A 26,172-nucleotide genomic window follows, 5' to 3' on the forward strand; every position below is an offset into this window, starting at 1 on the left:
AAAAAAAAAAAAAACGACAAACATGTCATACTTACCTGCCCTGTGCAGCAGTTTTGCACAGAGCAGCCCCAATTATCTTCTTGTCGGGTCCCCGCCGGCACTGTGGACCCCTCCCCTTTGTCGAGTGCCTCGATAGTAAGCTGCCTGCTGTGGGGTCACTCGTGTGTGCTCGCTACCAAGCCGGCTCTCTGCCTCCATAAGACACAGAGAGCGTGGCATGCATGAAGGTAAAAAACCTTCAGCCTTTACAATCACTTTAGGGTGTGAACAGGGCTTTATAAAAAATTACTGAGCCACTGTTGTCTTAACCTTTTTGTGATCAGAGCTTAGAAGCCCAGACCAAATTTTGCAGTGTCAGTATGCATCAGTTAGTTTCACAATGATCTCTATGGCTAATTTTTCAGTTTGACATTGGGCCTGATAACTAGGAACACACAGTTTAGCACTCCTAGTTCTCTGCTGGAAAGGTAATTACCTTCTTATGGCAAAGAGCATTTGGTGATGGACTTAAAAAGGTGTATTTCGGTCACAAAGGGGGTAAGGGAACAATAATCAAGAGAATTCAAAATAGTTCTAAAAACAATTTCTGGCAGTATAGTAAATATTTGTTCGCTATTGTAAGACATCTGGGCAGACTCGTAGTGCAGTGCTCCAAGCCCACTCTATTTTGAAGCCTATTAGAGCTTATGGCTCTAATCAGGTGCTTCAAACCCCCCCTCCCCCCATTGGAATCTATGCATCCGCGTCCTGCAAAGGGCCAGACACATGGATAGGTGTCTCTCAGTTCTCCATAATGCTCTGCCCACCCCTAGTACTAAGCCATGCATCTGTCAGTGTGATGGGCACAGTGGCCAGGGAGGGAAAATGTGAACCAAGGAAGGAGTGTCCATTATGGACACTCCAACCTCAGTGCAGGTACTGACAGACATTTTAGTCCTGTGCCCTTATTACGACAACCGTTATTATTTTCAAGGAATATCTCTGTACCCCAAAAAATACATTTTGGCTAGAACCATTCATATCTTTTTTTCAGGTAGATTTGATATGAAACGTTAACATAAATTATGGGACCCTGCCAGTTCATTTAAAGCGGGGTTTCGGGCATATTTTTTTTTTTTTTTTATGCAAGCTAAAATGGTTTTCATGGAGAGGTGCATGCTGGGCGATTTTTAGGCACAGTAATGCCCAGAGACTCCTGAGAAATGAGTGTCATTTCCCAGGAGGCATTGGGGTTTTAGGACAGGAAGTTGAGCCACCTAGAACCATGAACTAGGCAGATTACGAATACTGCCTTGTAACAGGCAGATATAAGTGAGTAAAGAATTATTATTTGTTTTACATTAAAGGCAAGCTGTTAACAGAAAGTTAATTTTTAGGGTGCCTAGCAAATCTATGTAAATACAAACAATGACTTAGACAGCTATTGTCTTTAGTACAAGGGGAGAGAGAGAGACTTAGACAGCTATTGTCCTTAGTAGAAGGTGAGAGAGCTGAGATCGCTAGGGGTGGGGTGAGAGAATATCAACATTTACACTTTCTGATACCCCATGTGTTAAAACAATATATACTGCCAGCTTCAGTCAGCGTATACATTATTGTTGTCTCACCCACTGTCAGAGCTGGCCTAGAAATCCATTAGATGAACTTACTGACTTGGGAAAATAAATAAATCTTTTGAAGTAACACAGCTGGAAATATACCAAGAGGAGTACATTATTTCTTGGGAACTTCAAACATAAGTGCTACATTATCTTAAACTTTGTGTTGGTAAGATAAGAAAACTCCAGTGTGATCTAGCTATGTAAGTCGGAGAAAATCACATATGGAGAGGTCTGAAAATGTATTTAGGAATGCAAGAACATTTTGTTGAAATGCGGCTAAAGCTCTACTTTAATGTAAACTTGAAAACTTTTCCAGTATTTCCTCTCAGAGTGACTTGTTAACCTTAAAAAATATTTTCTGCCCGTATTGCATTTTGAAGATTCATTTCAATTCACATATTATAACAGAATGCATATAAAACCATCCAAGCACTGCCTCATTTACAGAAGCAGAAGTTCTGAAGTAAGTGCTAAACAAATACAGTAATTGATGATAAATTACACTCATGCATATTTCAAAAGCTCCAAATGTTTTTTTTATGAACAGTCTGAATGCTTTTGACGTAGTGAAGTAATAGTTTTACAAAACTGAACAGCAAAAAGTTTTACCATTATTTAAAGTGGCAGTATGGCCACGGTTGCAACTTAACAACCAGCAGGTCAATCTACAAGCATTGCAGAACACAGATAAACATGTTTCAAGTGTCAGGAATAGAATAGTAATCAGAAATTGTGAAATTAAAGAGAAAGTAAACTCTGAGAGAAAATACTGGAAAAGTTTTCAAAGCATAATGGGCTAATATGCAATGCATACTAGCCCATTATGTGGAACTTACTTGCAAATGAAGCCTGCGATGTCCCCGCTGGTGGCCGCATTCATCTTCGCCCCTCTTCCTTCCGGGGCCGCGGACTCCGGCTCTGTGACTGGTCGGAGTCGCATGTGCGTGGGAGCCATCAGTCACGGCACTTGCTAGTGAAGAAATGGCACAGGGGTCCGTTTCTTCACAGCGCATGTGTCAATGACATCATTGGTGCGCTATAAGGTAAATATCTCCTAAACGGTGCACGTTTAGAAAATATTTACAGTACCTATAGGTAAGCCTTATTATAGACTTACCTATAGGTACAACTTCCGCATTAGGGGTATATAACCACTTTAAAGTTCAAGTCAAAAAATATATATACCTATTACAGACTTGTTTTACTCTGTAATCATCTATTTGAGGGCTAATTTATGGTACTACAGTGACTGGTGTTTTTTTGCATGGGATCAACACAAGTCAGTGCTAGACTGATGTACTCTGTAGAAAAATGCAGACCTGCTGGATGGCACCACAGGTTTGCACCACCACAGCACAGGCCACCGTGCTGCTATGCGGAAAAATAAGCAATGTACACTTCATATAATGACGTTAAAGGGGTTGTAAACCTCAGACATGAAATATGAACAAAGCATATCCCTCTATAGTGTGTACTTGTCTCCATCCAGATCACTAAGCGTCATTTCTATCAGCTGCTTTGTTCCTCTGCTATCAGCATGAGTCATGAGTTTTCCTGACACCAAGAGAAAAATGGTAGCTGGGAGGGATCTCCAACAGATTAACAGCCTCAGCTCTGTTCCTGTGTGCTTTGTGAAGGGGTGTGTCCCTTTCCTCCAATCAGCTCTCAGATCACTCATCACTGTTGAAACTTCAGCTCCCGCACCCTGCTTTTGAGAGCTAAGAAATCCTGTTTAACCACTTCAGCCCTGATAGGATTTACCCCCTTAATGAAAAAAAAGCATTTTTTTGTGATTTGGCACTGCGTTACATTAACTGACTGTCGTGCAACATGTTACCCAAACAAAATTGATGTCCATTTTTTTACCACAAATAGAGCTTTCTTTTGGTGGTACTTGATTACCTCTGCGGTTTTAGTACATATTGTTGGTAAAAAAAATCCCAATTAGCGTATATTGATTGGTTTGCGTAAAAGTTACAAACTAAGGGATAGTTATAAACTATGGGATAGATTTACCCTAGGTTCACACCTATACAAAATGGATGTTGGCTTCTCCGAATCCAATTTGCATGACAGGAGAGTGTGACTGACTCTCTATGGAGCTGGTTCACATATCTCCGGGACGGCTGCGGAGCAGCTTGCACAGGAGTACTGTTCATCTGTGGCTCCGTTTCAAGGGACAGGGACGCACCAGACACCAGACCCCTGCTGCGAGCCGCATCGGTATTACCAGCCTTAGGGCCATTTTTAATAGTAATGCCGGCAATCAGCGATTTTTTAGCAGGACTGCGACATTGTGGTGGACAAATTAGACACTAAGTGACACTTTCAGGGAAGTGGTTAACATCAGGGGAAATCTAAGGGTTAATTGTGTCCCCTATGTGTGCTTTGTGTGTGGGGGATGCTGACACTGGACAAAGAGAGAGATAGGTGTTCTTGATTAGTAGGAATCACAGATCTCTCTGTTCCTATGTGACAGAATGACGGCTTGCCTTATTTACATTGGTAGAATGCCATTCTTGTGTCCAATCACAGCGGGAGCTGTAGGGGAAAGACAGATGTACGCAGATATACAGTTAAAATTTATGTAGGAGGATTTTTTTAATCTCTGTGTATCACCTGAGGAGGACAGTCAATTCACTGGGTATATACAGTGCTGTGGGAAAGTATTTGCTCCTTCCTGATTTTTTTTTTTTTTTTTTTGCATATTTCTTACACTTAAATGATTCAGATGATCAAACAAATTTTAATATTACACCAAGATAACCCAAGTAAATCCAAGATGCAGTTTCTAAATTATTATTTAATTTACTAAGGGAAAAAAGCTGTTAAAACCTGCCTGGCCCTATGTGAAAAAGGAATCCCATGCTGAATCATGAATGAACTGTGATTAACCAACATTTTTGGGAAAGTTTAGTTAAATTTCACCCAGGCCTGATTACTGCCAGACCTCTTGAATCAAGAAATAGCATAAATAGAAGCTGTCTGACAATGTGAAGCATGCTAACAGATCACAAAAAACACACATCATGCCACAATCTAAAAAAAATCAAGAACAGATTAGAAACAAAGTAATGTTCATGTATAGGTCTAGGAAGGGTTTCAAAGCCATTTCTAAGGCTTCGGAACTCCAGTGAACCACGGAGATAACTTGGAAAAGTGGTGAACCTTCCCAGAAGTGGCCGGCCTACAAAATTGACTCCAAGATCATGCCGATAACTCATCCAGGATGTCCTAAAAGAACCCAGAACAACATCTAGAGAACTGCAGGCCTCACTTGCCTCAGGTAAGATCAGTGTTCATGATTCAACAATAAAAAAGAGACTGGGCATAAATGGCATCCAAGGGAGAGTTCCAAGTACAAAACAAAGTCTTGACCAAAAAGAACACAAAGGCTCATCTCACATTTACCAAAAAACATCTTGATTATCCCCAAGACTTTTAGGCAAATATTCTGTGGGCTGATGAGACAAAAAATTTACTTTTTGGAAGGTGTGCATGTCGTTACATCAGGCATAAAACAAATACAGAATTTCATAACATGAACATCATACCTACAGTCAGACATGGTAGCGTGATGGTCTGGGGCTGCTTTTCAGCTTCAGGACCTGGACGACTTACTATAATTGAGAGAACCATGAATTCTGAGCTCTACCATAAAATCCTAAAGAAAAATGTCTGACCATCAGTTTGTGACCTCAAGCTCAAGTGCACTTGGGTTATGCAGCAGGACAATGATCCAAAACACAACAGCAAGTCCACCTCCAAATAGTTCAAACAAAGCAAAATAGAGGTTTTGGAGTGGCCTAGTCAAAGCCCGGACTTAAATCCAATTGGGATGCTGTATCATGACCTTACATAGGCTGTTCATGCTGGAAAACCCTCCAATGTGGCTGAATTATAACAAATCTCCAAAGAAGAGTGGGAAAAAAATTCTCCACAGCGATGTGAAAGACTCATTACCAGTTATCGCAAATGCTTGATTGTAGTCGGTTTAGGGGGCAATTACTTTTTCACATAAAGCCAGGTTGGTTTGGACAACTTTTTTTCATTAATAAATGAAATAATAATTTAAAAACTGCACCTTGGATTTACTCAGGTACTCTTTGTGTAATACTAAAATTAGTTTGATCTGAATCATTTAAGCGTGAGAAATATGCAAAAAAATCAGTAAGGGGGCAATACTTTTTCACAGCACTGTATAATGCCCCATACACACGTGCAGGGTTTTCGACAGGGAAAAGTTCCAGTCAGAAATTCCGAGGGGAAAGCCGAGAACTTGCTCGGTCAGTCAGTCCCCCTACACACGGATGGTTTTCCCAACAGGAAAACTGCGATGGAGCTTTGGTCGGGAATCACGGCCATGTATATGCTCCAATCGCAGTTTTTCCCATAGGAAAACTGACAAAAAAGTCAGCCGGTTTTGGTTCTCTTTTTTTGTCCGGCGGATTTTTGGGAGGAGCATACACACGGCTGGGATTCCTGGCCAAAAGCTCTCCTCACAGTTTTCCCATCGAGAAAACCAGCCATGTGTACGAGGCTTAAGGGTTTACTACCACTTTAAAAAGGTAAACAGTGCCTTGCGTTGTAAGATGCAAGGCATTGCTCATCATCACTGATATACAGTTGATATGAGCTACATGCTAATGTATTCTTTTTGCATGTGGCTGGTGTTAATGTACCCTTATGCCGCGTATACACGACCATTTTAATGGTCTAGAAAAAACAAAGTTTTTTTTAACCCGATTTTTGTCAAGCCGGCCTTGCCTACAAACAATCGTGAAAAAAAAGTGCTCGAGCAAAGCGCGGTGACGTACAACGCGTACGACGGCACTATAAAGGGGAAGTTCCATTCGGATGGCGCCACCCTTGGGGCTGCTTTTGCGGATTTTGTGTTAGTAAAAGTTTGGTGAGACGATTCGCACTTTTCAGTCTTCGTGCTTTTCAGTCTGTTACGGCGTGACGAATGTGCTATCTCCATTATGAATGCTAGTTTTACCAGAACGAGCGCTCCCGTCTCATAACTTGCTTCTGAGCATGCGCATTTTTTCACATCGTTAAAGCCTACACTCGACCGTTTTACACGACGTGAAAAACGACAACGTGAAAAACAACGCGAAAAAATAAAGCATGTTCTAAATTTTTAATGGCCATTTTTCACGTCATGAAAAATGCTCTGGAGCCCACACACAATCGTTTTTAATGACATTAAAAAAAAAATTGTTTTTCATTTCATGAAAAACGGTCGTGTGTACGCGGCATTAGAGTGCTTGGAAGATGCTGAAGAGTTAAAAAAAAAACTATCCAGATGTCCATTTTATTCACCTGAAGCAACGGCCACATGACAATCATTGTCTCTTTTTCTGTTTACTCCAGGTGTCCACATCACTGCCTGCATGCTGTGGACATCTCCTATTGGTAGAGGTGATGCTTACAGAGTCCTCACTCATAGGCTCCAGGGGCAGGGGAACTCACCAGAGTGGCAAAGGGACTGGCTCCCAAAAAAATATAAAAAGTAGGGCCAAGGCAGGAAATTAGCTTGGCTCATAGAGGAAACTCTAATTAAGATACATTACACTGCAGAACAACTTAGGAAGGTGTTTGCAATAGAGTAGGTAAGGTAATGGCACAATAAACGAGTTACATTTCATTTCTGCCCGGTATTCGGCTTTAAGTAACACTTAGGTTATCGTACACACGATAGGTTAACCAGAGGACAAGGGTCTGAAGGACCTGAAGGACCGTTTTCATAGATCAAAACCGATCGTTAGTAGGCACAACCATCGGTTAAAAATACACGCATGCTCAGAATCAAGTCGACGCATGCTTGGAAGCATTGAACTTTTTTTCACCACGTCGTTGTGTTTTACGTCACCGCATTCTGACACGATCGGTTATTTAACCTATGGTGTGTAGGCGTGACGGACCATCAGTCAGCTTCATCGGTTAACCTAGGACAACGGTCCTTCAGACCGTTGTCCTCTGGTTAACATATTGTGTGTATTGTGTGTACAAGGCTTTACAGACCTGTCCCTCGCCCTCCAATGAAAGGAGAAGCATCAGACTGATTAGCTCATCTCTCTGTCTCTCTGCTTTCTCCTTTTATCAGTGTGCTCCTTGTTAGCATGTGAGCACTGTGACACAAATGAATAGCTCCTTTTACCTCTTCCATACTAGCTTCACTGTACAGTTAAATGCAAGTTAAACTTGGGTACTACCACTACTTTTATAAAATAAAAATAAAAAATACATTAAATGATGTATTATTGATTACAGAACTGCTTATTAATGTGTGTATTTTATACGCCTGGAGTTCAGCTTTAGATCTCCATGACTTTATTGATTAAATGTTGATGATGTCTTGAAGTTTCTTGACCTGCACACCTTTTGTGCCTCTTATGAGGCATTTCTATCTAACCTGTTAGATTTATTATTTATTTTATGTTATTGAGAATGCAACAGGATGAGCTGGAACACACACAAGGTGACACCAAAAACCTTGAGGTGGACTAGAACAGGGTACGAAAATATTAAATAGAAATATACTGTAGTTGTTGGAGTATTCTACAGTGAGAGGGCTTAACCCTTCCAGATCCACCAATAAAGAAAACATTGGAAATTCCTTCACAACAGTTGACCAAGCTTGATAGTATATAATCATAAAACTATAGAGATGATCAGGAGCAGTGTTGGTTCCTACTAGGATAGACTTGTTAGAGAACCTGTATATTTGCATATTATTAATTCCTACTTCTGTTTTTTTTTTAGGGACCAACTGAAAGAGTTTGTGAAGCTAACAAATCATGGAGTGGAGAAGAACCTCAGTGCAAAAGTGAGATATTTTGCTCAGTAACATATATTAAGTAATATTTACACTTGGTTTTAAAATGGATAAGAACAAAAGCTTATTACATTTGCAGCATTCATTAACATCTAATGATCCTGCCGTACAGGTCCTTGTTTAGGCACTTGCTGTTATGGGGTGACAATGATCTCCAAAGTGTGTTCCTGTGTTATCATCCTGTAGCTTGCATTGTCTGGTTGAGACTACTTTGCCAACTTTTTTGACCTACAGTGCCTTGCAAAAGTATTGATACCCTTTGAAATTTTCCACATTTTGTCATGTTAGAACCAAAAACGTAAATGTATTTTATTGGGATTTTATGTGATAGACCAACACAAAGTGCCACATAATTGTGAAGTGGAAGGAAAATGATAAAAAAATATATATATTGTTTACAAAGTCAATACTTTGTAGAACCACCTTTTGCTGCAATTACAGTTGCAAGGCTTTTTGGGTATGTCTCTACCAGCTTTGCACATCTAAAGAGTTGATTTTTTTTACCCATTCTTCTTTGCAAAGTAGCTCAAGATCTTTCAGATTGGATGGAGAGCGTCTGTGAACAGCAATTTTCAAGTCTTGCCACAGATTCTTAATTTAACCCTCCTGGCGGTGTTCCCGAGTCTGACTCGGGGTTAGATTTTCATGCTGCGGGCGGTAACCCCGAGTCAGACTCGGGCTCGCCTCGCTGGATCCACAGGCACTGTTTACTTACCTTGTCCCTGGATCCAGCGATGCCACCGCGCTGTGGGACCTCGCTCGATTCACACAGCGTCCTCCTGTGCCGCCCATCTCCGTTCCCTGCGACGTTACGACGCACGGGAGCGGAGAACGGCGCCAAATTCAAAAACGTAAACAAACACAATACATACAGTATACTGTAATCTTATAGATTACAGTACTGTATGTAAAAAATACACACCCCCCTTGTCCCTAGTGGTCTCCCCAGTGCCCTACATGTACTTTTATATAATAAAAACGGTTCTTTCTCCCTGCAAACTGTAGATTGTCCATAGCAACCAAAAGTGTCCCTTTATGTCAAAAATAGTTTTAGAGCAGCTAAAAAACAGCGATAATAAATTAAAATCACTTGCAGAATTTGCGATAGCGATTTGTGGGGAAATTCGTCATAAAAAAAAAAAAAATAATGACAGCGACAATTCTGCAACTGAGCAAATTTCAGTGATTTTGATTTGATTACATTATTGAATAATTTTTATTATAATTATATTATTATTATTTGTTATAATTATTTATAATTATTTATTATATTATAATTTATAATTTAGTTTTTAAAAAAATGTCATACCCGGGATGCCTATTAGAATCTTGTTTGGTCAGATTTAAGTGAGTTATTTCTAAAAATTACAATTAATTTGGGTCTGGACTTTGGGTGGGCCATTCTAACACATGGATATGCTTTGAGATAAACCATTCCATTGTAGCTCTGGCTGTATATCTAGGGTTGTTGTCCTACTGGAAGGTGAACCCCCGCCCCAGTCTCAAGTCTTTTTCAGACTAACAGGTTTTCTTCTCTGATTTCCCTGTATTTGGCTCCATTCATCTTCCCATCAACTCTGACCAGCTTCCCTGTTCCTGCTGAAGAAAAGCATCCCCACAACATGATGCTGCCACCACTACCATGGTGGGGATTGTGATATTGGGGTGATGTGCAGCGTTAGTTTTCCGCCACTCATGCCTAGCATCCAACCATTGTAGAATGCAGGTGGTTTCTCAAGAAAACTGCCTGGCACCCTTCTTTGCGAGGATGTGGGCATCTTCTCAAAAAAGCAACCCAGTGCCCCCCATTGCTAGGACAATGTTGGCTTCTCAGGGAAGCCACCTAGCATCCTCTGTGGCAAGGACACAGACAGCTTTTTCCATCTGGCATCATTGTTAGGTTGCAGGTGGCTTCTGAAGGAAGCTGCACAGCTTCCTTTAGGTTCTAGGATGCTAGTGGCTTCTGCTGGGAAGATCATACAGTTACAGTTGGGACAAAGACAGCTACTAAAGGAAGTTATCTTACATCGTTTTTCTAGAACACAGGGGTCTCTTATATTCTAATAGATTAAAGGGGTTGTACAGGTTCGTTTTTTATTTTCTAAATAGGTTACTTTAAGCTTGTGCATTGTTGGTACACTTACCTTTTCCTTCAATTTCCCTTCTAAATGTTTTTTTTCTTTGTTTTCTTTGTCTGACTTTCTCACTTCCTGTTCCTCCTGAGTAAGCTGTTCAGTAAGCTGTTCTAAATGACTTTCCACCGTTTGGATGATGGTGGAGAGCTTACTGAGGAGAAACAGGAAGTGAAAAATTCAAACAAAGAAAAAAAACATTTAGAAGGGAAATCAAAGGAAAAAGTAAGTGAACCAACAATGCACTAGCTTAAAGGAACCTATTTATAAAATAAAAGACAAACCTTTACAACCCCTTTAAAGTTGTGTTGTACACTGTACACATGTAAACATTATCATATATGTTTACATGTGACCAGAAGGTGCAAAAAAAAGGCCTAAATGCACGTCTGAGCTGACAAATGTCAATAGAATGGATCAGCGCAATCCGTACAACAACCAGTATCACTATTTTGCAAGAGGATATGGTAATAAAAGCAGCTATTTAAAGTCCAAAAGTCAAAGACTCATAGAGCACATAAATATTAAAATGTATCAAACTGAAACTAAAGGTCCAAATGATAAAACAGCGCTTATAATAGTTGGTTAAATGCCCAACTTCATAGAGGCATTTGCGTGGTGACGATGCAACAAAGATATTCAACAGTGATGGGTGCTTGTAACAATAGGTACGTGATGGATCCTACACCTGCTCCCAATCTTCACCACAAGTGAGGCACACTCCCTTCGGGGTACAAACTCACCAGAAGGACAATCAATTGAGCCTTAAGAGGTAACTGTCACTGGAACATCCGTCAGCACTGCCAGGGTCAGCATTGGTTAATACTCCATATGCATATATAAAGACAAGAAGGCACCAACATAGTGTAATTCCGCTTTTATTAGATAAAAGAGTACCCCCTCTAACACAGTAAGAAAACCCCCGCTCCAAATGCACGTACCGTTAGTATAGTGTTGATGAGCGTATAAAGTTAGAGTGTCTCCGATTGGTAACTAAGTCCCCAGAAGCTTGCGTGTTGTTGCCACAGCGCTAGAACTCCTTCCTGAAATCTTTCATAGATACACTGCAGACCAATGAGGAGGTAACAGAAGCTATTCAGATGTTGTGTAACTGGTTCAGTATACCGGAAATCCGGCGACCCAACTTGAGGAGGTGACAAAGCGCTTGGTTGGATCTCTGATCCACTGGAAAAGAAATGCCACACAAGCCACAGCAAAAACTGTGAACTGGACAGCTGACGCGTTTCACACTATTTCACACCAAGATATACAATTGTGATGGGGAGGGAGCTCCAGCACACAGTTTGTGATTCATATCCTCAGATCTGCATCATTTCTATGTGCTGTGAGGAGGGAGGTGTGTTCCTTCCCTCCAGTCATCTCTCAGAGCTTTTGTACAGTGTGTAATTTCAGCTCCCTGCCCCTGCTCTGTGAATTTTACAAGGCTGTACTGGACAAATGGCTGGCTATATGTAACGGTTTCCAACCACTTTGGCCTCGTACATACGACCAGTTTTATCAGCAAAAAACAGCAAGAAAACTGCTTCTTGCCGAGATTCCCGTTCGTGTGTACGAGGCATTCAGGTTTCTCGTCAGGAAATCTGTCCAGAATCTCTTTTTTCTCGTCGAGATTCTTGTCGGCCTGTTTCCTGACGAGAATCTCAACGAGAGTGTGAATACTTACCTGTTGCCGTGGAAACCCGTGCATGCTCAAAATGACTTTGACGCATGTGCGGTAGCTTCCACTGCATAGGTAGGGTGAAGCAAGATGGCGGCGATGGCATTGAATGTGACGAGCGCATGCTCGTCATACGCAATGACATCACTGGGTTCTTTCCTTTCAAGAGAACCGCGGTTCTTTTGAAACAAAAGTCTGTACACTCGGCCGGCAAGAGTTTCTTGCCAAGAATCTCGTCAGGGAAAACTACGGGTTTTTCCTGACGAGATTCTCGGTCGTGTGTACGAGGTCTTAAAGGATCAAATTCTGGCCAAAATACTATTTGTGTTTATTTGACATGGATGTTTGCAGTGTTGTTTCCCACAATCCAAAGCTACACTGGCAGGTTTACTGCCATCATTCAAAACTTGTTCTTAGGTAGTCTTAATATCAGGCATAAAAAAAGTTTGCGCTAAAACTCACCCAAAAATGTTTTTTGATTGTATGTGCGTTTATGTCAAATGGTGCATCCAGCACCCAAAATAAATAACCCATCTGCTGAAAATACCTGACAATATAAGTGCAGTATTATAAATATCACCAATACCTGTCAAATCACAGACATAAATCAAAGTGAACCCTCTTGTGTATCACAGTGTAAAACACAATTATACAATATAGTGAAATAATAGTTTGTTGTAATCCCACAACAGACAGCATGTATAACAGTCCACATACTAAAAGTGGCATTCCTTGTTCTGAGATACATGGGAAGAACTTGATGTATCATTTCATGGTGCCATTGGAGGATTGTGAACCCTTGATTAGGATACAAGAAGCTTCAGTCCACTGGAGTGGGGAAGCTTCAGTCCTTTGGAGTGGAGACGCTTTAGTACTTTGGAGTAGAGACGCTTCAGTACTTTGGAGTGGGGATGTTTGGTCTTTTAGAGTGGGGACGTTTGGTCTTTTGGAGTGGGGACGCTTCAGTCCTTTGGAGTGGGGACGCTTCAGTCCTTTGGAGTGGGGACGCTTCAGTCCTTTGGAGTGGGGACACTTTAGTCCTTTGAAATGGGGAAGCTTTAGTTCTTCAAAATGGGGATGCTTCAATCCTCTGGAGTGGGAACGCTTCAGTCCTTTGGAGTGGGGACGCTTCAGTCCTTTAGAGTGGGGAAGCTTCAGTCCTTTGAAATGGGGACACTTTAGTCCTTTGAAATGGGGAAGCTTCAGTCCTTTGGAGTGGGGATGCTTCAGTCCTTTGGAGTGGAGGCGTTTCAGTCCTTTGGGGTGGGGACGTATTAGTCCTTTGGAGTGGAGACACTTCAGTCCTTTGGAGTGGGGACGTTTCCGTCCATTGGGGTGGGGACGTTTCAGTCCTTTGGGGTAGGGACAATTAAGTCCTTTGGAGTGGGGAACACATTAGGGAAGATCGTACACGTTGTATGAAACTTGCTTGAGAGGATAACATTGTTAATGTATGGACTATTACAAGGACTATGTGTAGTCAGATTACCACATATTGTTTCACTATATTGTATTGTATTGTTTTGCAGGGTGATACACTGGAGAGTGCAGTTTGATTTAGTATGTGTATGATTTGATATATAGATTTTGGTAATATTTTTAGCCCTGTACCTTTATTTTAAGGTATGTTTTTAGTGAGTGTCATTGGGGCTTAGATTGTGAATTTATGTAAATGGTTAGATGTAATTAATTGCAATGTAATATGTTGGTGCTGTAGAAATATGAGAAATTACTAACACATTTAAAGACAAAGTAAACTCAGATTTTTTTTCCTTCCCTGCAGAGTAAAAGCATAATGTGCTACTTACCTGCAAACGAAGCCTGTGTCGTCCCCGCTGAAGGCCGCATCCATCTTTGCCCGTCTTCCTTCTGGGGTCGCGGACTCTTCTGACTCTGTGACAGGCCAGAACCACATGACGTCACTCCCACGCATGCGCGCAGGAGCTGCCGGTCACGGCACACTCTTCTCGAGAAATAGCATGGATGGCCATTCCTTCAGAGCACATGTGCTGATGAGATCAACGGCTGCATAAACAGTAAATATATCCAAAACATTGCACGTTTAGGAGATATTTACAGTACCTATAGGTAAGCCTTATTCTAGGCTTACCTATAGGTACAAAGTATACAGGAAGGTTTACTTTCTCTTTAAGAAATGATCATACACCATGTAAAGAGAAGTGTATTCCTCTACTAACAACCCTTCAGTTACCATTAAACTATATATGATTCAGCTGGTTAAATAATTATTGTGAAACTTTGATTACTATACTTTATTTCGTTTTGGTAAGATAACTACAGCCATAATAATTTTGGAATCATTTTAGTATATTAAACTAGTATTGCACACTCGTGTTCATCACCTCCCTTTGTGTATCATAGACATGATTAGTTTACTGAACAGTGAAGTGTCAAGTATAGTGTCTAGATGTTGTGTTATAGTGCAGAGAATGACAATAAGCAATATAACTGACGTGACCTGATGCAGCAACATGATGTGTCATCTATAATAAATGAATCAGGTAGCACTTCAAAGTACCCTAGAATAATGCTGAAGAAAAGTGTCCAGACATCTAGAAGAACTGGCATGGCATTTAAAGGATCACTAAAGGATTTTTTTTTTTAGCTAAATAGCTTCCTTTACCTTACTGCAGTCCTGGTTTCATGTCCTCATTGTTCGTTTTTGCTTTGAAGTAGCTGTAATTCTGCTGTGATCTCCACACTTCCTGCTTGTCTGGCTCCTTATGAAAAATCTCATGGCAGCTTTTCACTGTGGTCCAAGCTGTGTGTCTAAAACTCCTCAGAACCAATCAGATTCATTTTAAAAACAAAACACTGCCCTGGATGTTTTTGTTCTGTGGGTCTCTTTACTTCACAGAAACATGAAACCAGTTTAAAAACGAAAGTGAAACTAGAGGTACATTATATGATTGAATTTAATCTATTTGTAATCATTTTTAAAAGGAATCAGTTAACTTTTATGTCTCTATATCCTGTAAACATTCATTTCAGCAAAACAAATGTTTTCCTTTAGTGACCCTTTAAACGGATGGCACCATGTATTAACTTTTACTTTAAAGTGTTTATTTATATGTGATTTAATAAAATATATAAAAAATTGTGAACGACTACAAATCTTTGAGTAAAAACAGTAAACAAGGAAAAATAACTTGATAACATTGCAATCACTACCTTAATTTTTTTTTACAACCCATATAAAGTAAAAATAAAATAAAAAATTTTCATAACATTGTATAGAGGGGGAGAAAGAAAATTTAACTTTAGAAGGAGGGATGTAAGAGTCAGACACCACAAAGCTGTTGCATATATATAGCTTGATATTTTTTTTCCATATTTACTGAAGATATTCATGTAGATTGAACAAAATGTGAACAGAAAACATAAAAAAAAAAAATACTTATTTTCTTAAGCCAAACACATAATAGTGTTCCATTATGTATTTATATAAATATGAGCATTTAAATCAGGTAAAACGTGCGGGTAACATTGGCCCAGATTCACAAAGCTTGGCTTGCTGAATTCAATGCTTGCCTCTCTGCGCTACGCCGGCGTGGCGTACGGCGTTTGCGCTACGGCGGCGTAATGTGCGCCCACACTATGTGAATCTGGGCCCTTGTATCCAGTTAGGCAGTGTGTTTTTTAACCTCCCTGGCGGTATGATTCTTTTAGATTTTTGGTGCTGAAAGCGGTACCATTATTTTGCATGGAAATTTGGCGTTTATATTGTAGGCCTGCAATTCTTAGGAATAACTCACTTAAATCTGACCAAACAAGAGTCTAGTAGACATCTTGGGTATGATAAAGTTTGAAACACAAAATCATAAATTATAATCTAATAAATAACTAAACATAATTATTAGAGTTGATCGGACACCTGGATGTTCGGGTTCGGGTCCGAACCCGAACTTTAAAAAAAAAGTTTGGGTTCGGGAACCCGAACCCGAACTCCGAACCCCATTGTAGTCAATGGGACACGGACTTTTAGAAAAAAAAAATGCGCGGAGGTCCCCGCAAATTCAATAACCAGACCCTTTAGGTCTGGTATGGATATTCAGGGGAACCCCGCCGTCAATGTAAAACAAAAATGACGTGCGGTTCCCCCTAAATATCCATAACCAGACCCTTCAGGTCTGGTATGGATATTCAGGGGAACCCCGCCGTCAATTTAAAACAAAAATGACGTGCGGTTCCCCCTAAATATCCATAACCAGACCCGTTATCCGAGCACGTTGACCTGGCCGGCCGCAGAAAAGAGGGGGGGACAGAGTGCAGCCCCCCCCTCTCCTGAACCGCACCAGGCCACATGCCCTCAACATGGGGAGGATGTCCCCATGTTGATGGGGACAAGGGTCTCATCCCCACAACCCTTGCCCGGTGGTTGTGGGGGTATGCGGGCGGGAGGTTTATCAGAATCTGGAAGACCCCTTTAACAAAGGGGACCCCCAGATCCTGACCCCCCCCTGTGTGAAATGGTAATGGGGTACACTGTACCCCTACCATTTCACGAAGGAAGTGTAAAGTCTTGTAAAAAAACACACTGACACCAAAGAATAAAGTCCTTTATTAAAAAAAATAAACATCCAGCGGTGAGAAATCCACTCATTCCCGGCTTCCTGCGTTGTCCTGATCCTGCGACGGCTGCGGGTGATCTCCCGCGATGAGAAGATCCTGCGTCGGGTGATCTCCGCTCCGGCGATGAGAACATCCATCCAGCGCAGCAGCATCCCAGACCTTTCCTCTTCTTGGGCTTCCCCAGTGACGTAGCAGAGGGTACGTCAGAGGGGGCGGGGTCACGTGACGGGTGGCTCTGCCTCCTCTATATAAGAAATGTCACAGCTGCAGCGCGTCATTCGCTGGGCTGTGCCCAGCGGTGAGAGGAGGTCCGGGATGCTGCTGCGCTGGATGGATGGATGTTCTCATCGCCGGAGCGGAGATCACCCAACGCAGGATCTTCTCATGGCGGGAGATGACACGTGGCCGTCTCAAGATCAGGACAACGCAGGAAGCCGGGAACGAGTGGATTTCTCACCGCTGGATGTTTTTTTTTTTTAATAAAGGACTTTATTCTTTGGTGTCAGTGTGTTTTTTTTACAAGACTTTACACTTCCTTCGTGAAATGGTAGGGGTACAGTGTACCCCATTACCATTTCACACAGGGGGGGGGGGGGTCAGGATGCTTCCACGCATGCGTCAAAGTCATTCGACGCATGCGAGGCATGGCGGGCGCTCGGACATGTATGGTAGGTCTGTACAGACGACCGAACATGTCCGAGCGGACAGGATTCCAGCGGACTGTTTTAAAACAAGTCCAGGAATATTTGCCCGCTGGGAAAAGGCCCCGCGGGCAGATGTTTGCTGGAATCCTGCACGCTTGTGCCTACACACGACCGAACATGTCTGCTGAAACTGGCCCGCGGACCAGTTTCAGCAGACATGTTTGGTCGTGTGTATGGGGCCTAATAATTATAACAAATAATTATATAATAATAATACAAATTATTCAATAATGTAATCAAATCAAAAACACTGAAATTTGCTCAGTTGCAGAATTGTCGCTGTCATTACTTTTATTGTTTGATGACGAATTTCCTTACAAATCGCTATCGCTCAATTCTGCAAGTGATTCTAATTTATTATCACTGTTTTCTAACCACTTTTGATGTAAAGGGACACTTTTTGGTTGCTATGGACAATCTCCAGTTTTCAGGAAACAAAAACAGTTTTTATAATATAAAACTGCATGCAGGTCACTGGACAGACCACTAGGGACAAAGGGGGTGTGTATTTATTCTATACAGTATTGTAATTTGTAAGATTACAGTATACTGTATGTATTGTGTGTTTTTACTTTTTTGAATTTGGCACCGATCTCAGTGCCCATGCGTCGTAACGTTGCAAGGAACGGAGCTCGGCGGCACACGGGCACTGTGTGAATCGAGCGAGGAGACAGCTCGATCACACAGCGGGGAGGCATCGCAGGATCCAGGAGACAAGGTAAGTAACTATGCTTGGATCCTGCAATGCGATCCCGAGTCTGGCTCGGGGATACTGCTAATGGTACTGAAATTCCACCCCGAGCCACACTCGGGAATACTGCTAGGCAGGTTAAAGTGTATCAAATCCCCAATCACAGTCAGTGAGGAGGGAGCAGCAGCAGGGCAGAGCCTTGCTCTGTGTGTCTTATGCAAAAAATGATATATGACATATACTGCGCTGTGCAATAAGTGAACACAAAAATTAGCTGCCAACACAGCTGAGACAAAGCAAAAACTGGTGATTATAAAAAAGTGTAGCGCTTATTTTTGTGAAAAAAGCAGTTAACAACACATATCAAATGTTGTAAACATACAGTACAGACCAAAAGTTTGGACACACCTTCTCATTCAAAGAGTTTTCTTTATTTTCATGACTATGAAAATTGTAGATTCACACTGAAGGCATCAAAACTATGAATGAACACATGTGGAATTATACATAACAAAAAAGTGTGAAACAACTGAAAATATATTTCATATTCTAGGTTCTTCAAAGTAGCCACCTTTTGCAGCAGACACATCTCTAGAACTGGTAAGAGGAGACTGTGTGAATCAGGCCTTCATGGTAGAATATCTGCTAGGAAACCACTGCTAAAGAAAGGCAACAAGCAGAAGAGACTTGTTTGAGCTAAAGAACACAAGGAATTGACATTAGACCAGTGGAAATCTGTGCTTTGGTCTGATGAGTCCAAACTTGAGATCTTTGGTTCCAACCCCTGTGTCTTTGTGCGACGCAGAAAAGGTGAACGGATGGACTCTACATGCCTGGTTCCCACCATGAAGCATGGAGGAGGAGGTGTGATGGTGTGGGGGTGCTTTGCTGGTGACACTGTTGGGGATTTATTCAAAATTGAAGGCATACTGAACCAGCATGGCTACCACAGCATCTTGCAGTGGCATGCTATTCCATCTGGTTTGCGTTTAGTTGGACCATCATTTATTTTTCAACAGGACAATGACCCCAAACACACCTCCAGTCTGTGTAAGGGCTATTTGACCAAGAAGGAGAGTGATGGGGTGCTGCGCCAGGTGACCACTTCTTGAAGCTCATCAAGAGAATGCCAAGAGTGTGCCAAGCAGTAATCAAAGCAAAAGGTGGCTACTTTGAAGAACCTAGAATATGAAATATATTTTATTTATTTTTATATTTAGTTTTGATGCCTTCAGTGTGAATCTACAATTTTCATAGTCATGAAAATAAAGAAAGCTCTTTGAATGAGAAGGTGTGTCCAAACTTTTGGTCTGTACTGTATATGTATGTTTACAACATTTGATATCTGTGTGTCTTATGGACACACAGAGCTAGCTTGGGAGCAAGCACTCACAAGTGCCCCCATAGAAAGTAGCTTGCTATGGGAACACTTACCAAGGGGGAGGAGCCAGGAGCATGAGTGGAGAGCCTGAGAAGAGGAGGATTGGTGCTAGTCTTTGCAAAGCTATTGCACAGAGCAGGTGTGTATAACCTTTTTGTTATTTTTGTTTACATTCAGCTGTCAGTGGGGAAGTCTGCTGACGGCTGATGAATCAGTTGTTAGGGACTTGGCAGCTGGCTTTCCTGGCCCACTCCCTAACAACTAGCTATTATTCACACAAAGTTTGAATCGGTCGATAATGTTTCAACCAATCAAAATTCAAATAATTTTCCGAAAATTTGGATTTCCTTAGAAAATTAAGAAACAAAAAAAAAAAAAAATTGGTAACATAACGAATCTATCCGAAATTAAACAAATTTTTCCGTTCTGCACATGTCTACCGTGTAGGCAAAAAATATGCAGGCAACAAATGATCAGACTTTACAATATGTGGGCAAAGAATGGGAAATCATAGAAACACGCAGGCAAAAAAAACGGCAGAAATTAAAAGATGCAATCATGGCATCACGCAGGCAACAAACAAACAATTATGACAATATTCAGACAAGAAATTAGCAATTGTGACAATATGTGGGTATCAAAGGGGCAGGTATCACAATACACTGGAAAAAAAGTTTTGACAATATGCAGGCACCAAATGAGCAAACATGACAATAGGCAGGCAATAAATGAAAAATGACAGTATTACCATGTGCAGGTAACAAATAAGAAGGCATTATAATATAACAGGTTCAGATTAATTCAAAGGATCTTCTTGAGATCTAAAAAAAAACCTCCCACAACACCTTCATTTTGCCTTACCCATTGACTCCAAAGCATTTAAAATTTTACAAAATTTGAGCAAAAACTCTTATACCTAATTAAAATTTGTACCTGTACCTAAGAAATTGTACCCTTCCCTTGTGAGCATCACATGTTAATGTCACCCTCAAAGATTTTATTTATTTGTTGTAAAAAGCATAAGAAATGATTTAACTTTATGACAGCTTTGCTTGTACAGCGGAACCTTGGATTACGAGCATAATCCATTCCAGAATGCTCGTAATCCAAAGCACTCGCACATCAAAGCGAGTTTCCCCATAGACGTCAATGAAAACGAGAATAATTTGTTCCACATTGACTTCAATGGCATGCAATACTGCATGTGGCCAGAGATAGGGGGCACCACAGAGCCTCGGAAATGGTCAGGGACAGCTCGGCTGACCTCGGGAACCCTCAGAAAGGCTTGGAAACACCCGAGATTTGCTACAAACTTTTCCAAGTGTCACCAAAGCCCCCGTACCTCTGGCCAAATGCAGTACTGCACACCCCATTAGCTTGAATTCTGCTTGTTTTGCAAAATCAAGTCAGAATTTAAAAAAATAAGTTGCTCGTCTTTCAAAATGCTTGTTAACTGCGTTACTCGTAAACCAAGGTTCCACTGTATATCAAAGCATTTGTTGAGCAGAAATGTACTAAAATGAGTAACCCTTTGAAAAAAAGGAGTTTCCAATACACTTTGTTTTAATTTCCCATGTGATAATTGCAGCTGAAAAAGTGTGTAACCAGGGAAATATATTTTTATGAGTTCTATTTATCGGGCCCTTAAAATATAGACATCAGAAAAAAGCCACCAAGAAAAATAAAAATAATTATGTTTGTTTTTGTTCAGGAATCTCCTGCAACCCTCCAGAACCATTGAAAAATGGGATTATCCAAGGCATTAATTATTTTTATGAAGATGAACTTCACTATAGTTGCAATCAAGGCTTTGAACTTCTTGGGCCAAGTCGAAGGATCTGTCATGTGGATAAACTGTGGCGCCCCTCTACCCCTCCTACGTGTGTGAGTAAGTAACTAAAGATCATTTTATGTGAAAAAAAAAAAAAACATTTCTATTCTTTTCTTCGAGAGCTCATATTTGTGTTATCGTCAGCCTTATATACAATTATCTACGCTTTCAGCTAATTGGGCACTTTAGAGAGAAATTATTTTTTTGCAGTGGGTAACATAATTGTTTAGCAGCTGTCAGGAAATTACATTTCCCCCATTTGAAGAAAACACAGCAAAACAGGAGAAATTACTCAACGAGTCAGTCCTTATTGAATGTATTATTACATTTAACTTCAAAGCCTGTTTTGGTGCTAAAGCTCTAAATTCCCCAACCTAAATCTGAAAACATGAGAGTTTGGAAATATCAGAGTTCAGTGTGTCTTCTGGAAAGGCTGTTGATTCCTGCTTGATTGTAGAGTAATGCCTCCCATCACTCAATGACATGGACCCACTTATCTGTCAAGCAAGACAGATACCAAGAACTAGAGTGATATACTGTATTAGGAGTAAGTGACCGGCAAGGAAAAAAGGTTGGAAGGGTGAAGGAAAATTGAGTGGAGCATGATAAAATAAGACTTTATGATTGGTGAAGTCCTTTTTCTGTTATCTGTTATTTGGTGTGAAATGAATACCTACAGTGATGGCAGTTGTCATTTTGAACAGTTTTCCTTTTTTAAGGATGGATATGAAATAATGTTTCGTGAGTTCTTTTTATCAGGACTATATTTCCTAAATGTGGCTGTATAAGCAGAATACATATACATTATGCATAATTGGATCATTTTTGCATCGAATAGTTTAAACCCTTATCTGTTCAGTCCCCTTGGTCTTAAAAAAAAAAAAGTTTACGCTGGTAAATACAAGATTCAGTTCAGAAAGCTATAATAATATTTGTGAATTATTGAAAGTATAAAGTCTGTGTACTTGGCAAAGTAAATTTTTGCAAGATCATTTCCAAATACGTGCGAGGAACATTAATGGAATAAAGGATGTTTTCTGAACCTGATTAGATGATGGAGGGCAGGACAGCTTCACCCCATTCACTAAGCTAAGTGAGCGTTGCCTTGCAAAGTGAAAATTCACTTTGCAAAGTGAACAGGCTTTACACTTTTAGTATTATTTAGAGCCCACCAGAGCTTTAGGCTGGGTTCACACTGATGCGAATTGGATGCGTGTTTCCCGGCATCCAATTTGCATGGCAGGAGAGTGTGACTGGTTCTCAATGGAGCCAATTTATACACCTCCGGGGCGGCCGCGGTCTGAATTGCAGAAGGGTCCTGTGCGTCTTCTGGTCAGTTTCAGGTGCGAATTCAGCCAAAAATGTGGACCCGATTCGCACCTGAAATTCACAGACACCTGCTGGACCCCCTGCTGTGAGCTACGGCCATAGCTATTGTGAACCCTGCCATAAGAAGAACTACCAATACAATTTTTTACATTGTTCTGCCCCCATGTAACAAAGTACATGTAATATTTTGTCCCGTGTTGCTAGGTGCTTCCTAGAGCTGGGTACACACGGATTGAAATTAGGCCGGTTCAACAGGAACTAGCTGAATTTCGATTTGTGTGTAGCCCTCTCTGTTTGACAGAAGCTGATTTTTAGATCAGCTTTTGTAAAATGGTCCTGCTGGAAAACCTGCATTCGATCAGGAGCATCCATCAGTGTATTCTGACAAGGGGTGGAGTCCCCGTAGTGGGGGAGATTCCTGCATTCACCCTTGTGTGGATGCAGAAAAAAGTATTTTTTTTTTCATTCAGTCTGCTGATTGAACAAAAAAAACAAGCTCACAATGTGTACCCAGTTTAACCCCTTTGCGCCTAAAAGCCCCATATACACGATCAGAATTTCCGATGGAAAAAGTCCAATGGACTTTTTCCATCGGAAATTCCGACCATGTGTATGCCCCATCGGAGAAATTCCACCGGAAATTCAGATGAATTCCATCGGAGTTTAAATATAGAACATGTTCTATTTTACTCCAAAGGAATTCCGTAAAAGCCTGATCGTGTGTACAAGGCATAAGGGTAAAATAAATCAAAATGCCTAAGCCCAATTTTTTTATTTTGGCATGTGTTAGTAAAACTGTACATATCATCACAACTACTTTGTGCATCCAGTTAGATTATATCATGTTTTTTTTTCAGGACAAATTGGGCTTTCATTTGGCAGTAAATGGTAAAGGATATCTCCTGATTTTTTTTATAATCAAAGGAAAACTGGCCTAAAATATATAAAAAAAAAAAATTAAATGTAACTGTATATTTCTTGCTACTACCACCAAAAAACAACCTGCAATAAACCCTCCTGCTTCTGACAATCGCAGTGATAACACATATGTGTATGTTATTTGTAGTTTACCTGTAGTACAGCCCAGTCCTACCTTAAACACACTTAGCCGGATTTAAAAAGACTTACGCCAACGTATCTACAGATACGCCGCGTAACTGTAAATATCTCTGTGCCGTACCCACAGAACTAGATACGCCTAAAAATAGGCTTCTTCCGACCAACGCAACTTTCCTCCGCTGGCGTATCGTGGGCGCATATTTACGCTGGACGCATCTGGCGCTCCCATTGTTTTGCTATTCAAATATGCAAATGAGGGAGATACGGCGATTCACGAATGTACGTGCGCCCGACGCAGGCTACACGCAGTGCACGTAAGTTGTACGTCCGGCCTAAAGTTAGTACATCAAAAAGCTGGTTTAACTCAGCAAAAGACGTGCACACGTCAGCTGGAGAGCAGCTGCAGCAGCACCGTTACGGACAAGCTGAGCAACCCCACTTGCAGGACAACACATCTGTCTGCCAACATGCCAGGGTCAGCCATGGTCATAGCACTACTACTGTGTCCACAGGCACGTAGGAGAGCACGGGAGAGGATATACCGAACGAGCATGAATGTCTTTGGCATGGGGGAATCGGAGGTGTCGCATCTTCAGATTTAGTCCTGATGCCATCCTGGAATTAGCCTCAAGCCCTGCATGATGACATCACCAGCAAGACACAACGCGCACATGCAGTGCAGCCACTGGTCAAGGTACTGGCAACACTGCATTTCCTTGCAAGTGGATCTTTTCAGCATACAAGTGGAGTCGTGGCTGGGATCTCACAATCCACCATGAGCAGATGTGTGCACCAGGTTATCCCCGCAATCCTCACATGCATGTCCCACCACATCATCAAACCCACCCATGAGAATCTGCGGCAGAAGGCAATGCAGGATTTCTACAGAATTGCCGAATTCCCACGCACCGTCGGGGCCATTGATTGCACACATGTGGCACTACGGCCCCCCCCTGCCACAGAGCACATATACCGCAATCGTAAGCATTGGCATTATATCAACGTACAGGTGATAGCCGATGCCCAATGCCTCATATGGCACGTCCGTGCCAAACACCCCGGGGCCAGCCACGACAGCTACATATACCGTCAAAGCCACATCCCAATGGAATTCGAACAGAACGTGTACGGGGACAGCTGGCTGGTTGGTGAGTGACATGGGTGTCAGGCATGACTGTCCGACCCCATGATGCAGACATCACGAGGGACACATGCACAGCTAACATCCTCCTGTCTTTTCCCTTCCAGGTGACTCTGCATATGCACTTGGGCCCCATCTCATGACTCCAAGGTTGACCGTCTCCTCCTCAACCACCTCGAGAGGAGAGGTGTGGCCACTCCCCTCCACCGCTGGATCTTGGCTTCCCAGAGGGTCAGGCTGAGCCAGATGTTCCGGGGATGGCGTGGGACGGCCACTGGCAGCAGATGGACCTGCTCCCTCCAGCACATCTGTGGATGACAAAAAGCATTCACATGTTGGTGGACCCACACACTTGTCACATTTTCCCTTCCACCCCCTCACATGCTACACACCGTATGGGGATAAAAAGCACTTACCTGTCCTCGAGGCCTGATCAAGGGAGTCAAAGCCCTCCAGACCCTCCAATTGCTCCCTCTCCAGACACCTGGCGATCACCTCCTCCTCTGGGGTCAACCGCACATCACATGGTGGTCCGCCCCCCGTGCCACTCTGGTGCCTTCTGATGGCGACCACTTTATCCCGGACATGCCGCCGTAAATTATTATTTTTTTTGTTAATGTCCTTGGAGGTCCGGGACTCATTGCCAAGGGCACTAACATCACTGGCGATCGTCTCCAGGATTACTTGTTTCCTGGCCCTGCTGGTATGGCGACTCTGGGCGCCATGGAGGAAGACATCATACCTCTCTATGGCCGAGATGAGGACAGCCTTCTCTTCTGGAGAGAAATTTTTCTTCCTCCTGTCTTTCTCTGACTCCACAGCAGCCATCGCTCAGCAAAAGTACCTTGCTTCAGGGGGGGGAAAAAGCAGGATGTACTTTTGCGCCGGACGGGCGTATGGCTGGGCGTATTTATGCGTTCGGCGTAAGCCGGTGGGCCAGCATATCCCAGAAAGTTGCGCCGGCGTAGTTGTGAGCATGCGCCCAGGGGAGCGATCATACGTCCACGTCACTGCGCATGCTCCGTTCATGATACACCGGGCGTAAGCCACTGCTCCACGCTCGGACCATCATTAGCATAAGGTCACACCCACTTACACTTACGCCTTCAAATTTACGTTACGCTGGCGCAACGTTGGGAGCAAGTGCTTTGTGAATACTTTGCTTGCCTCTCTGTTTTACGTTGGCGTAGC

The 26,172-nt window shown here is 42.0% G+C and overlaps 1 protein-coding gene across 2 annotated transcripts in view; it reads left to right on the plus strand.

Moving 5' to 3' along the window:
- The window catches only part of SVEP1 (sushi, von Willebrand factor type A, EGF and pentraxin domain containing 1), a 503,752-nt gene that overhangs the window by 417,421 nt on the left and 60,159 nt on the right, over positions 1 to 26,172 (plus strand). For both annotated transcript variants that reach the window (XM_040360718.1, XM_040360710.1), the window contains exons 41-42: positions 8,370 to 8,433; positions 21,333 to 21,509. In XM_040360718.1, the coding sequence (XP_040216652.1) occupies positions 8,370 to 8,433; positions 21,333 to 21,509 (241 nt within the window). The remainder of the gene's footprint in view (positions 1 to 8,369; positions 8,434 to 21,332; positions 21,510 to 26,172) is intronic.

This window comes from Rana temporaria, chromosome 1 (genome assembly GCF_905171775.1).
Source record: "Rana temporaria chromosome 1, aRanTem1.1, whole genome shotgun sequence".
Classification (NCBI taxonomy): domain Eukaryota; kingdom Metazoa; phylum Chordata; class Amphibia; order Anura; family Ranidae; genus Rana; species Rana temporaria.